The following is a 15696-nucleotide window of genomic DNA, read 5'->3' as shown; positions in this document are numbered from 1 at the left end:
ACAGAAAGAACACATGGACAATGACTCGGAGAGAAGCCCGAGGAGAAGCATTGTGTTGCACTGTTTCTCCGATTCGGGGGGGCTGCTACTAACAATGGCTGCTGTGTGGACTTTGCCTGCTGCTTCAGCCAAACGAGTCCCAGCCTCCTGAAAGCTATTGTTACGAGGGTCTCCTCGACCTAGGGACAATAGCTGCCATCCAGAAGAATGTGTTCTCACCTGCAGCCTCAGTTACAAGCGTCCCTCACCTGCTCCCTCAAACAATGGCCAACGACAAGGAGCATGCCCAGAAGGTCGCCAAGGGTCCTGAGCTCACCCAATGGACCAGAGAAAGACCACTGAATGCTGGACACATAAGCGTTGGCAAAAGAAAGCGTGAATCTTTCGAGCCTGCGTAGTATGAACCTGGGTTGCGAAATCAAGGTGGAGACTGGCCTAAAACAATGGGAGCAAGGGGGGGTGAAGAAGCATAAAAGGTGACTCCAGAATGGACACCACTGAAGATCTTCCCACCAGAGGATCCTGAAACACAACGGAGGACCAGCAGGACTCCACGGGACCGGAGACCAGAGGAACGCTTCTGCAACTGGACTGGTGATAAACGCAGCCTCATTTCTCATATTTACTTTTACTTTTCCCTGTTTCCTTTCCTTTTCTTTCCTTTCTCTCTCTCTCTATCACGTGCCGCTTTACGGGCAAATTAATAAAGTAACACTGCTTGATTGAATTATAACCCCTTGGCATTTTAGTCGCCTTCATTTTGCGCTCTGAGATCAAGGTAAAAGAACAATCATGAGTCCATCATCGAATAGACTGTGACACCTGGGCAACCTGTTCCAGTGTTCTGTTACCCTTACTGAGAAGAAGTTTCTTCTCAAATTTAAGTGGAACCTCTTCTGTTCCAGTTTGAACCCATTACCCCTTGTCCTACCATTGGTTGTCACCAACTAGAGCCTGGTTCCATCCTCGTGACACTCACCCTTTATATATTTGCAAACATTAATAAGGTCACCCCTCAGTCTCCTTCAAGCTATGGAGCCCCAGCTCCCTCAGCCTTTCCTCATAAGGGAGATGCTCCACTCCCTTAATCATCTTTGTTGCCCTGCACTGGACTCTCTCCAGCAGTTCCCTGACCTTCTTGAATGGAGGGGCCCAGAACTGGACACAATATTCCAGGTGTGATCTCACCAGGGCAGAGTAGAGGGGAAGGAGAACCCCTCTCAACCTACTAACCACCCCCCTTCTAATACACACCAGGATGCCATTGGCCTTCTTGGCCACAAGGGCACAGTGCTGGCTCATGGTCATCCTGCTGTCTACCAGGACCCCCAGGTGCCTTTCCCCTACACTGCTTTTTAAAAGGTTGTTCCCCAACCTATACTGGAACCTGGGGTTGTTCCTCCCCAGATGTAAGACTCTACACTTGCCCTTTCTCTGGGTTGCCCTCAAATGCTGTTGCAGAGAACACTGTGGACAAGAGGGCTGTTCACAGTGGTAAGTAGAAAGACAACCAGACAACCTGTCCTGCCATCTGTACAGGAGATCACCTTCTACTGTATTGCCACTGAATCCTACTGTCAGTCTTCACAGCTCTCCCTTATGTTCGAGCAAGTCCAGAGGAGGTCACGGAGATGATGAGGGGGCTGAAGCATCTCCTCTATGAGGACAGGCTGAGGTTATTTAGCCTAGAGAAGGCTCCAGGGACACCTTATAGCAGCTTTCCAGTACTTAAAAGGAGCCTACAAGAAAGCTGCAGAAGGTCTTTTTACAAAGGTATGGAGTGACAGGACAAAGGTTAATGGCTTTAAACTGAAAGAGGGTAGATTTAGATTAGATAGAAGGAAGAAATGCTTCCCCATGAGGTTGGTGAGGCACTGGAACAGGCTGCCAGAGAAGCTGTGGATGCTCCGTCCCTGGAAGTGTTCAAGGCCAGGATCTATGGGGCTTTGAGTAACCTGGTTTAGTGGAAGGTGTCCCTGCCCACGGCAGGGGGGTTGGAAGCAGATGATGGAACTAAGATCCCTTACAACCCAACCCATTCTGTGGTTCTATAACCCTTACCAACCTAAAAAATTCTGTTGAACTAGCAAATGGTCACCTTTGTGTTTCATTTTATTTTACGGTCACTATGAATATCTTGCAAAGCAAAGTCCCAGCCAAGTGGATACCAAGAGATTTCCTTTCATTGCAATTTTCAACCAAATTACCCTTCTCTTCTGCTTCCCCCCCTCTCTCTTCTCAGGAGAACCGACTGTTCTTTTTGTGTTGTGTAGAGTGATAACCTGATTAGCCACCATGGAAACAAAATTAATTTTCTTTTCAGATGAGCAATACAGAAACTATCTTAATCACCAAATTAACATTTTCTGTATTCACAGTCTCTTCACACCAATACACTATTTCTAAAAATAAACTTGTTTTTCAAGGAAAATAAATTCTTTTCAATTTTCCACTGTCTATTGTTTTACCTACTGTAAAAGCAGGATTTTCCTCAGTCCTGATTTTGAGTTATTTATGTGTCTATCCGTATCCTTAGCCAGAAATAAAGTGTGATAGTAGCAGCTTAAAGAACTCCGAAGAAAAGTAAATTCTAGTAATTAGAAGTGAAAAACAGGAAAGCCAGTTTGTTGTGAAATTGTTGCTGACAGAACAATTAGCTGTTTGACTTGCAGAGAAGTATTCGCATTTTAACAGTCAAGAAATAAAACTAAAATTTGGTGCAATCAGGATCAGCTGCCTACATAAGAGTCTCCAGAGTGCCAGTTGTGAAGATGGTAGATAGTAGACACAACAAATTCACAATTTCCAATTCTTGTAGCCTTCTCTCTCATGTATTTACTCCAGTGGATCTTAAGTCTTCAGCACCTGTGAGCCAAACTGACAATTACATGTAATCTTCCATTTAGTAAAATACAGGTTACCTGAGTTTGTGCCTATTCAATGCACCTTCTCACATGCTTTAAGGGTGAACAAGCAGATATTCTAAAAAGGCAGAAATTCAGAATAAAAGGGAAAAAAGTCTAAACAGTAAGGAATCCAGACATGCCATTGTGAAACAAAACAAAATAAAAACCTCAAAGAAAATTATTGAAATCATTGTTAGAGTTACAATTAAAAAAAAAAAAAATCAAAACACTAAAAAACAGGAAAAAAAACAAACCACCCTAACACCAAAGAGCCCAAGCAGCATGTATTTGCTTCAGCCCCTTAATGGCTTATCACTGTGGCTGGCACTAGTGATGTAATTCAGTACTTCCGCCTTTGCCACCAGCATCCCCTTCAGCTGTCTGCAGTGGGTTGATCCCAGCCCACAGCAAAGCACCCAAAACACAGCCCAAAACACAGCCACCCAAGACCCCAACCAGCAGGACAGGGGAGAAAACAGGAGAAAGAAAGCAACAAAACCTTCGAGATAAAGACAGTTAAATAAGCGAATTGAAGCCAAGAGAAAGGTAAAACAAACAAAACAAAACAAAAATCCAACAAAAAAACTCACAACCAAGCGATCCAACAGCAATCACTCACCACCTCCTACAGGCAGGCTGATACACAGGCAGTCTCCAAGCAATGGCTCCTTCCCCCAGAAAACTCTCCCCACAATTTTTACTGCTGAGCATGGTGTTATATGGTCCCTCACTAGAGGAAACACTTGGAGGTGCTGGAAAGAGTTCAGAGAAGGGCAACGAAGCTGGTGAGGGGTCTGAAGAACAAGTTTTATGAGGAGTGGCTGAGGGAGCTGAGGCTGTTTAGCCTGGAGAACAGGAGGTTGAGGGGAGACCTTATCATTGTCTACAACTACCTGAAAGGAGTTTTTAGCATGGAGGGTGTTGGCCGATTCTTCCAAGTAGCAAGTGATAGAACAAGAAGAAATGGCTTCAAGTTGCACGAGGGAAGGTTCAGATTGGACATTAGGAAAATTTTTTTCATGGAAAGGGTTGTGAAACACCGGAACAGGCTGCCCAGGGAAGTGGTTGAGTCACCATCCCCGGAGGTGTTTAAGAGACATATAGATGAGGTTCTTAGGGACATGGCTTAGTGCTAGAATTATATTATGGTTGGACTCAATCTTAAAGGTCTCTTCCAACCAAAATGATTCTATGATGCTATATGGCATGGAAAATCAATTTGGTCAGTTCAGGTCAGCTGTCCTGGCTGTATCCCTTTCTAACTTCTTACCCATTCCCAGCCTACTCAGTGAGAGGTGGAAGAGTGGGAAAAAAAGGAAGCCTTGATGGTGTGCAAGCACTTCTCAGCAACAATGAAAACACTGGTGTGTTATTGTTTTAGTCACAGCCCAAAATACAGCACCATGCTAGGAAGAAAATTAACTCCATCCCAACCAAAGCCAATGCATGGTCCCTTGGATCACTTAGTACAATTTGTAATATGATCAAAGCTGATGCTTTATGTGGTCTCTGAAATCTAAATGGTACTTAGGAGCAGGATTTTCTATTCTGCGTACCTTAAAAACCTTGTCTAAGAAAGAAGCCCTTTTTTTCAACCAAACATTGCAGTTCTTTATCTATGCCATACCAGAAGTTTAAACACATCCAGTTTTATCAAACAAAAAGACAGAGGGATCCATGGACCCTCAAGAATGTAAGCTAACGGTTTTGTTTTTTAAAATTAAATGGATCTATCAGACTTATTTCTAAGCCAACATAGGTTTCACTTCAGATGTTTATGTGCCATGTTTTTATGCAAGTACACACACTCTGGGCCTCAGTAATCCAACAAAAATGAGATGAGAAATATTAACCTCTTGGCAGGTAGCAGACAAGTGCATCATCATTGACAAGTTCCATCTACAAATAGCAGCTACTAACAAACAACTGATTCCTATAACCTGAAAGCTTAGAAACGTTAAATTAACTCTTCTTTATGAGCACATCTTTTCAATCGCTTGCCCACCATATTCAAATAAGGAGAGTTTTATTTTGGATGAGAAATCTCAACCATGATTTCCTAAGAAAGCAATGACATTATTTTGATGAATATAAGAAATAAAACACCTTCCATTCTCTCAGGAACTTTGGCAATAGCCTACCTCATCTCAAATCTCACAGAATTAGTCCCGCTACCATCTAACCTCATCCGGATTATGATAGCAAGCTGTGGTACTAGAAAAATCGCTTTGCAGATCTGTCTTCTGATCCATTGAGATCTCTCATCTTTCTCGAGCTTCCTTCAGCCATAAGGCCTACGGTTTTTCCAGGAAGATTTGTGTAATGCTTCTATGGAATTCCCATGTACAGGGCAAAGAGCAGTATAGCTGTGTTTCATCGACAGCTCTGGAGCGCTTCTTGGTACTGAAAACAATCCTTAAGGGATGTAACAACATTTTGTGGGGAATAACTTTCAGAAAGTTTAGAGTTTTGTACGTGCAACAACAATACAAGTAGCAGGAGGGCAGTTCACTGATACACAACAGACCTGACTCTGTGCTTTACTGAGACTGTCTGTAATTATTCTAGAGTTTCAGGCTGACACTGTTAATCAACACCAAGAAGAGGACTGCAAGATGATGCAGCTGCACTTTATCTTGATATAGAGAGATCACCTCCAAGTAATAAAAGCAAGTTTAGTTCCTTTGTCCATGTAATTTCTGCCTTGCTGATAAGACTGTCAAAGCTCACGTCATTTATGGTTGCTACAGATGCTGTTCTGAGATACAGTTGTCAGAGGATCGACTGTTAACTGCCAGTAAACAGGCAACAGGGGGTAACAATTTTTATCTATACTGCAGACCAGAAAACCACTGCACGTGGAGTGAATGTGAACTGGATTTTATTCACATACAGTCAATCTGATAAATGAAATAAACCAGTGAAAAACTAACCACTATTCAATAAATTATTTTGTTTCAAGCTAGACCAAACATTGTGGTAACTGTATTTCAAAACTGCACGATATAACTGGAAGAGTAAAAGAGAAAAAAATATGCATATTATTGACTGCTGCTTTTCTGTAAGTCAGTGAGTATGGTAAGTGCCCACTACATTTTCAAACTAAATCAAATAATTTTTTTGTAATTATAAGGCTAGGTAAGAACCCTTAGAAAATACCTTGAAGCTGCTAAACCTCAGGCCATCCATTGCCAAATCAACACTCATCAGTATAGCAGAGGCAGTGGCCTATCAAGGCTATACGGTATAGAACTGTTGGAAAGTGATGTATAGAAGGATTGAGCTAAGGTATCAGTGGTTCAGGTGAGAGGAGGCAGCACAGGGAATAGATGCAATGAAACATGTTATTGCCAGGAGTCATTTGAATACATTCACTCAAGAGCTGGTGATTTGTTTCAGTGGCTTCCAAAATTGACAGGTTCCAAGCCACCTCCCATCCTCTGCGCTTTTCAATGCATTAGTCTGAGTGTTGCTGTGGCAGTGATTCTCCAGTCGGAGTAGAGGATGAAGTGGAAATCAAAATGCAAGAAATGCTGCCAGAATATTGGTCTAAGATATTCATCTTAGGGCCACTGGAGAATATCTGATGGTAAAAATATTTTGGAAATTCAGCCAGCAATTTATGGCTTACCTTCTTTATAAACTCTGATAGGTACTATAGAGTAACTATTGATAAGTGCTTTTTCTATTTGATGTTTGGCTGCAAGCATCTGAGCACTGAAAATGCTACAGAAACAGTAGTTCCTCATTTCTTTTTTTTTTTTTTTTTTTTGCCAAGAGAAGTTATTGCCAGATTAGCTCTATAAAGCAATGTAAAAACAACAACAAAAAAATTCTTTTAAACAAATAAAAAACTCACTGGAAGACCCTGGTCCGTTTCTTGAACATTACCATGAAAATGAATGCACCAGCGAGAGTCAGCATATCATGCTAGAACTAGTCACCACAATTCCGTACTCCAATATCAAAACTCCTCTAAACTAAACATCACCAGATTCAAAAGCTATGCAGAAACTGTAACTGCATTCCACAGTTTACTGTACCATCATAGGCAGGGGACTGTTTCAGTGTGTCACAGTGATCCACACATACTGTTTTTACCATAAAACACAAGACAGAGAGATGTGTGCCTTCATCTACACCCAGCCAGAAGTTGAGACTTTTTATGTTTTCTGTGTTCTTCTCTTTCTTGCGAGTATGGTCTTATTAGGTACAAGATCTCTTCATTATGGCTATTTATTAATCTGTAGCCTTACAACCTCTGGGAGTAGCAGCAAGGAACAGGGATGTGCCCACTATGTGCACTCAGGCTTGAAGACAGGAAGCACATCTTAGTCCTACGGAGACCTTCAAAAAGAGCCAATGTTCAAGCACATTTCTGGTTTCCTAGTAAACTTCCACAAAATCTGACAAATAGCATCTTAAAATGATTAAGATGAAATTTCAAAACATGTAACACCTCTGCTTTCATGAATCCTCCAAGCATTTAGAAACAGTCTAAGTATACCATTGTATGCTGCTGTTACTATCTATACTTCTGCAACACTCCAGAATCCTTAACATGAAATGGAAGCACTGTGCAGCACACCACAGCCCACAACAGTAATGTATACGGTACATAAATACAAACAGAGCACTACTGAAATTGTTACATCATTTCACCAAACAAAATAACCGTGTCCCTTTATCCATTTCCCATCAGGAATTCTCATGTTCTCATAGAAGTGTACATTGAAAAACAGGTAGCAAAACATTAATTAGATTTTCTATTTTTCAGTGCATGCAGGAGTAAGACCGACAAAATCTGAGTCCCTTTCCTTTGCACTGAAGGCAATGGGAATCAAAGTTTTCAAATACCTGAACAGGATCATGACACTTGCCCCATATATTCTAATTTTTAAGTGCTGTTTTAACAGTACATTAAATAAGATTCTCTACTAAACAAATTCAATCCCTGTTCCTGCAATGCTAAGAAGGTGAGAATTTTATTACTGTTTAAATGTACTACCACAACAAGTGAACCCTTTAGGAGGACCAGCAATCCCGATCGATCAGGTACTATATACCAAAGGCTTAACCCACAAAGACTGTATGTGTGTACACACATACATATGTTCTACATATGTATGTTATACATATACTTTTATTTATATAAAAGACTATTCAATTTATCTGCAACCCCTGAGAAAATAATTGTGATAACCCAAAGGATATTTTGATACCTACAGTAGCATCATAAAAACAAAGATAGCGTAAGTCTTTAATATTTTCACCATTCATTACTAACTAGTAATGGCCTTTTATTTTTTTTTTTCCTTCCCATTCTATTGAATTTTTATTGAAAGTAGCTCACAGTACAATTTACAGGGAAAAAAAAAGAAAACATCATGTGTTCATGGATAAAAGGGATATAGTTCCTATTCTGGGAGGAACAGTTGCACTCTGCTGAACAGAACAGAGACAACCTACCTGGATTTTGTATATTTTGCCTTATTTTGTGCTTTGAAATACTTATTTTATCTAAGGGATGTAAAAAACTATAATAAACAATGATGGGGACTTAACTTTGGAATAGCATATTTGTGCCACAAGTGTATGTATCTTACTACAAAGGGTCACAGTAAGAGTGCACAAACTGTAACAAATGCTAACAGGCAAAATTAAGGTTTTAATAATCACAGATAAGACAAACCTGACTACAGCACTGTATCTTTATAGTAAAAAAATAATAAACTCATATGGAGCAAGAGTAGAGACAGAACAGTATGGACATAGGATATTCTGTACACTATTAAAAAAATTGAAGTGGAATGACTTACCACTTCTTCATGGGTAGCACTTTCTACATTTATACCATTAACCTAAAACCAGATATGATAGGGAGAAAATTATTTGCAATGTGTAAGTTTGTTAATGAAATAAACATAAAGGCAAGTATGAAACAATGTTTGTGGAAAAAGTGAATGTTTACTGACCTGTATTATTGCATCACCTATAAATAACATTCCTGTTTGGTCAGCTGTGGGATTAGAGAAGGAGTACATTTTAATTGAAAGTAGTACTGAAAAATAATGCTATATTTTATTCCAGCAATTGGTTTAGCATTCTGTTTGTAACGTTCATTTGAAACCGATTTGGCTGTGAAAATACGAATAGCATAGCAATCAGTATTCATCCTACAAAGGTAATAGATTCCTAGCAATTTTAAAGAAATTAAGAGAGCTATTTTCCATGCACAAAGAACTTATTTAATATGGAATACAAATGTCATTTCTCACTAATGAAGGTTTTCATTAAATTATGTGGAAAGTGTGATTCACACTTTTCATTATTCTTCCACAAAAGGGAAATAGGAATTTTTGAAACTACTTAGCAATTCCTTTCCCCCTGAAAAAAAATTTACAGGGGCCGCTATAATTAAAGAGGTTGTGCCTAGAATTTAATACAACTCTTTATCATGAAGTTTGAGTATAGCTTTGCTCCTGAGAATAACAAAATACATTATTCCACTCTGTAATTTGCATGTTTCCTGCCTTACAGAGTTAATGGGAATAATGTAATAAAACTGCAATCAATTCTGCACAGATACAAACAATGACATTTTTGATGCGTTTTCTCTAACTTTTTAATTTTCTATTTTTTAGTGAAATTTGAGAATGTTTATCTCTTGGAATGTATTACTTAACTGAAAGAAGGCTCTGATCCTGCAAAGACTGATATGATTAAGCAATGAGTATTAGTCTTATATATGATCTTACAGGGTGACAGCTTGAGGTTTTGAAGAATGCAATAAATGTTAACAAAGACAATATTTCGAGAGATGGAAATAGAGGTAAAAAAGAAAGAAAAGACGTCATAGGGTATTCTCATAATTTCTGCAATATAGCTGTTGCCACTACAAATGTACCTTTGGTATAAAATAGCTTCTTTTTTATAATAAATTTATCTTTCTAATGGATTTTTCATCAGTCTTGGCAGATAAAAGATAACAATTAATTAGTCATACTTTTATCAGTACTCAGGAAAGATTTCACTATTTATTTTAAATACCACACTACAAGTTATATTGAAGGTCTTTAGCCCACTTCATATCCTGCTTTGTATTTAAAAATACATACACAATTTCTAATAACTGCTATAGAAAAGAGACATTTATGTACAGAAATATATCTGAATTAAAATAGTTCAAAAACATCATGGTGCAATGCAAAGTAGCCTATATTGAGTACGTACATTGCTAGAGCTGCTGAATGTTAGCTTGAGCATCTCAATACTAAACTTCTGTTCAAGATGTAAGTAATACAGATACCAATAGTGAAAAACATGTGAATAATTTTTAATACAAAGCTTATGTTAGGACCATTGGGCTGCTTTAGGAAAGTGAGAGCATACTTCAATTGGAGGTGGAAGGAAGAGGGGGTTTGAAATTCCAGCTGTGGGACAGCATAAAAGGATAAAGTCAAAGGATGCTTGTGTTGCCCACTGTGTGTAATCAACTCAGAACTGAGTGGAAAAATCTTCAGTATGTCTGTACTGGCAAGTGATGAGGCAGAAGAGAGACAGATCAGGAATCAAAGCAGTTGGTGCAGAGGTTCCTTATGCCCACACTATCTGGGTTTCAGGCATTTTAATTGAGATCAGTTACACTGGTCTCCCAGTCCGAACGCTGCCAGGTGATGTGAAGCTGCCCAAGGAAAGCTGGTGCCCAAAACTTTCTGTTTTGAGAGCCCCTAAGCATCCCACCCTAAGGCACAGCAGTGCCACACAGCGATGCGCTCCTGCTGCCAGCAACAGCTGCAACAGGCCACAATACGCAGAAGCAAACCTTGCACCAAAATTACACAATGGTCCCTGCAACTTGAATCAATGCAGAGCCTGGACATCAATTGAACAAGGTGTAACACAGGGAAAGTGAGTTCTCAGCCTCCTGCAGGAGGACACCCCTGCTAAGCCAATCCTGGGATATCACTGTCTGTGTGGAGGTCGCAGTAGGACTCACACTCCAGCTCACTGCAGCAAGGCAGATGTGTGTATTTATACTTCAACAAGTACCAGTCTGCAGGCCACAGATGGAATGAGGATGACAAACATGGGTAGCAGGCAACACCGTTTTCCTGAGGCCTATCTTGCTGGCTCTTTTGAGAAGCCAAAGCAGCTGCTGCCATTGGGAAGATTAGCTGGAAACAGAAATCTTGAAAAAGGAGCATAATAAAAGAAGAGGGGTGGAGGTTTGAGATGAGTTTGGCAAGAATTCCTGCAAGAGGTGAAAACAGCAAGATACAGGACTGGTAAGAAAGGAAAGCATATTGAGCCAGAAAATGCATGAAAGATGAGATCCTGATGGAAGAGCATGACACGAAGATCTGCAGGCACCATTCTCCTGGAAGTTCAGCTATCCATGACCCACTGCATAATGACACAACAGTACAGTGGTGTAATCTTGTCTAAGTCTTCCAAGAAAACTCCTTAGTTCTAACAAAAGCTACAATAAAATATGTAGACTAATACCCATGCAAAATAGGAAAGGTAAAATTCCAGAAACAGGTAAAATTATTGAGATACAGCTAGTTTGCAGCTCGGGGTTTGAAGGGGAAAAGCACTGACATGAATAGGTATAAAATCTCAAGGAAGAAAAATAAGGTAGCTGGAATATGGGAACTCAGCAGCAACAAAGACAAATCCCTTTCAGGGAGCAACTGAGCCTGTTGACTGCCAGGCCAGCGAAGTCTCCTTGGTTAAACTCCACAGGGGTGATGAGCACTGCAGCATCTCCAGCTGTGTGTGTTAGCCAATAAATTGTGTAGTTTAAGACCACAAAGCAGCTATATCCTGCTTGCAGTGTCTCTACACACAATCAAAGCTGTCCAGATAAATAAATGAGAGAAGGAGCATTATGTAGTTGACACCAAATGCTCTATGTACTGAAGCAAAGCACAGAAAATTGGGATAATGAGGACACTTTCTCGAAAAATGCATTTTACTGCAAAGTAATCAAGTGATGTAAACACCTCCACAGCTGCTGGCAGCATGGCCAGTGACGGTCCTTTGGCAAACTGTGCTTGCAAGTCTGTAATGAAACACGTTGGTTTTAGCTATTTGTCTACAATTTAAAGCCAATAATGATTTCTAACAAAAATATTTTCCAGAAGTGAAATTGTAGAGGACATGTCATTATGATGCAGAAATTACAACATAGTTGACAAGTATATTAGAAATCAAGTGAATGGAAAAACTCATTAGAAGGCAAAAAGGCACTCTTGTTTCTCCAAGGCATATTTAAAATTTGAAGACATCTACTCACGTTTTAATTAAGTTATATGTTCTCTACATGACAAAAATGTTAACTTTAAAAATGTTCCGAGATATGTGGGACTTTTTCTCCCACTGCTATCATCCTCATACACAAAGGTGTCTATGAAAGGCTGCTCTGCAATTACCAGTCACTGTGTAAAATGAATCAGTACTAAAAACTAAACATTTGAGAAGGAGCTTTGGGATCCCAATGAGCATAGAACCTTATTCAGAGAAACAGTAAATAGGACTTTTTTAGAAACCAGTATGCCTCTTGAAGTTTTACTTTCATTATTTTAGTAGCCGTGTACCAGGCTGCAAAAGAAAATGAAGTGTGTGCTACCACAATTACTGCTACATCACCTTTACCCTATATCTTAATTACATTTAAAAAGGTTTAATATTGACTAAACGCTGTGAATTGATTAAATTCACAAGTGATGCTGAAGGAGGAAGAAAGTATCAGGGAAACGCAAAGGGGCTTATGTTGAAGAAATTACATGAAAATAACCACAAAAAAAATTAATGACGGTTTTCCTTACAGTTTGGCACATACCAACACATGCATGCAACAGATACCACAAATTGTCTAGGACAACGTAAATGCTAGTAACTGTAAATTTCTTCCAATTTTGTTCCCTAAAAGAAGTGCTAAAAAGCCCAGTCCTTTTCTGTTCTATTGACTGCAGTAGGCAGGGTCCTGCAGACAACATAAGGCTGTTTTTCTTGTAACACTGGAATGGTTGATAAAGTCATTGGCAGGGATTCAAACTGGAAAGCTAATGTGTATAATAAGTGGGAATAGAGACCAAATGGGTACATTGGTCAAAAGATAACTACTTTTGCCACTGCTGTTAGAAGCACTAATATGGGAAAATTTTGGGAAAACACAATTTATAGGAAGAAATTGGCACTCCTGTGTTCTAAAGTGAAAACTATTATTTTGTTCCATATAAAAAATGTGCAGTTATTAGGATGGGAAAATGAGGGGGAGCATACAAAAAAAAAAATAAATCCTTTAAAGAACTGAAAACAAGTAATTAAATGTGATTCCTTGCTGCTCTGTGGTAAGAATAAAGCTGGCAGCAAAAATCTGGACTTCGTACTATAACTAGAATTTTACTTTCTGCTTCCCTTCCCCACTGGCATGCAACTCAAAATAGTTCTATAGCTCTTATTTATTTATTTACTGCCCCAAGATCACTGCAGTATTAAGAAGCTATGCGGACAGAAGCTAAATGAAGAAGCAACTACAGCACAAACAGATGAATCTGTAAAGTTAAGAGATATTACCTGACATAATATTGCCAAGAAATATAGGAAAAATCTCTGCCTAAACACTGTAAGTTCTGATCTTACACTACTATAAAAATCAATCTGGGTATTTAACATTTTACCATATTGTGACATTGTAGCTGCATCAGATAAAAAAAAAAACTAGACAGGATTAGGTTGGCTGAATACTTGGATAAGAAACCCACAAAATAACTGCTGCTGCAAAAAGTGATGTTTCCTGAGTCAGTAAGTTTTTGCTGAAGACATGAATTAATTGTTAAACTTGAGTCACAAGTGTAAGAACAAGTGTACGTCCAGAAGACACTATGCTATTTGAGATGCAACTGGAATAAGTTATGAGGAATTTAAGACGAATAATCATTTTTTACAGTGATAGAAATATTTGTCTCAGTAGTTTAGCCAAATTCCATGCTAGCTTGTTTTCAAAATTTTTTAGAAACTACTGTTTAATTAATTGATATTATTTACTGGAAACAGTTTTTGCTTTGAGAAGGAGAAAGGCACTTAACTCATAACTACTCCACATGTTTCCAGACAGGACTGATTTACAAGGTCTACTGTAGACTCCTTTGCATTTTGGGTATACACGAGTAGTGCTGTTATTATAGATACTGAGAAGGACGTGGGGGTCCTGGTGGACAACTTCCTAGCCATGAGCGCCAATGTACTCTCATAAACAGCATCTTGGGCTGCAAAAAGAGAAGTGCTGTCAGCAGGTAGAGGAAGGTGATCCTTGCTCTTTACTTGGCACTGGTGAGACACACCTGGAGTGCTGTGTCCAGTTCTGGGCTCCCCAGTACAAGAAAGATGCAGTCTTACTGGAGCAAGTCTAGTGAAGAGCCGCAGACATGAAGGGACTGGGGCACCTTTCATGTGAGGAGAGCCTGAGAGAGCTGGGACTGTTCAGCCTGGAGGAGGGAAGGGTCAGGAGAATCTTCTCAATGTGTATAAAGACCTGACAGGAGGGGATGAAGAAGAGGGAACCAGACTCTTAGACAAGAAACAAAGGACACTAGCTGAAACACATGAAATTCCATCTGAACATAAAAAAGGACTTCTTTACTGTGAGGGTGACCAAGCCCTGGCACAGGTTGTGCAGAGAGGTTGTGGAGCTTCCATCCTTGGAGATATTCAAAAGCCATCTGAACCCAGTCCTGGGCAACAGGCTCTGGGTGGCCCTGCTTGAGCAGAAGTGTTGGGTTAGATGATCTCCAGAGCTCTCTCCCAACCTCAACAATTCTGTGATTCGCAAAGGTGCATACAGGAATATATTTAATATGCTTCTATATTTTAGCACATTTGTTCAAAATACCACTAATTTGAAATAACATTAACCTACCAAGGAAGTATTTATTATAAATACAGATATTCTGAATGAAAACAAGATTTAGTTTTACAGTTTAATTATCAGATGTTGACTCTTCACATAAGAATTATCCTTCAGGCTCTATGCAACCCATCTGAATTTCTGGATCTTTTGCTGAGAGAGATCTGGGCTTTGATTTTCTAATTCCCATTGCTACAGGAGCAACAGTGATACAGGAACTGTATTCATAGAAAAGAATAAGCATCATGAGAAGCACAGAAACACAGTTTGGGAGCAGACAGATCTTCTTAGAAGTGTTGAGTAAAATTTGCCAGAGAAAATGGGAAGAATCATCCCCCAAATTTACACATGGATAACAGAATCGTACCTGGAAAAAAGTAACCAAGTCAGGTTCCACTGCAAAAAAAAACAACCTGAAGCAATGGACATTTCCAACCCTACATATACTTCCTATTATTAGTGTAATATCTACAATTGTGCTGTAATGCAACATGATTTTTCTCTTTTGTTATTGTATTTTTTCTTGTCTTCCACTTTACCTGTCTGTATCTGTTCATCTTAGTGATTTACTCTCTCTCTTAATTTGCAGTGTGAATGTGTTTTAATGGGCCGTTCTCTCACCCCATTCTCCACTCTATTATCGAATGATAAACAAGTATGTAATTATTTCTGGAATTATTACCATCTTATAAGACTCTTTTTTTTAAACAGAATTAGCTTAAACTAGATTTTACACTCAGTAATAAAGCATATTGAAAACACAAGACATGAATTGCTAAAAGTTTTACCTTTTTATTTTTTCAAATAAAATGTTTAAATTCTAAAGAAATCAGAAAATATTGAACAGGAAAAATGTTATAGAGCTGAATCTGTTTT

General features: G+C 39.2%; 1 protein-coding gene across 4 annotated transcripts in view; it reads right to left on the bottom strand.

The window, feature by feature from the left end:
• Window positions 1–15696, bottom strand: part of SNTG2 (syntrophin gamma 2) — a 260833-nt gene that overhangs the window by 122046 nt on the left and 123091 nt on the right. For all 4 annotated transcript variants that reach the window (XM_065835059.2, XM_071807027.1, XM_071807026.1 and 1 more), the window contains 2 exons: window positions 8882–8925; window positions 8726–8767 (listed from right to left, as the gene is read on the bottom strand). In XM_065835059.2, the coding sequence (XP_065691131.1) occupies window positions 8726–8767; window positions 8882–8925 (86 nt within the window). The remainder of the gene's footprint in view (window positions 1–8725; window positions 8768–8881; window positions 8926–15696) is intronic.

This window comes from Patagioenas fasciata, chromosome 3, assembly GCF_037038585.1.
Source record: "Patagioenas fasciata isolate bPatFas1 chromosome 3, bPatFas1.hap1, whole genome shotgun sequence".
NCBI classification, from domain to species: domain Eukaryota; kingdom Metazoa; phylum Chordata; class Aves; order Columbiformes; family Columbidae; genus Patagioenas; species Patagioenas fasciata.
Note: the sequence above shows the minus strand (reverse complement) of the source record. Positions and strands in the feature narration are given on the sequence as shown.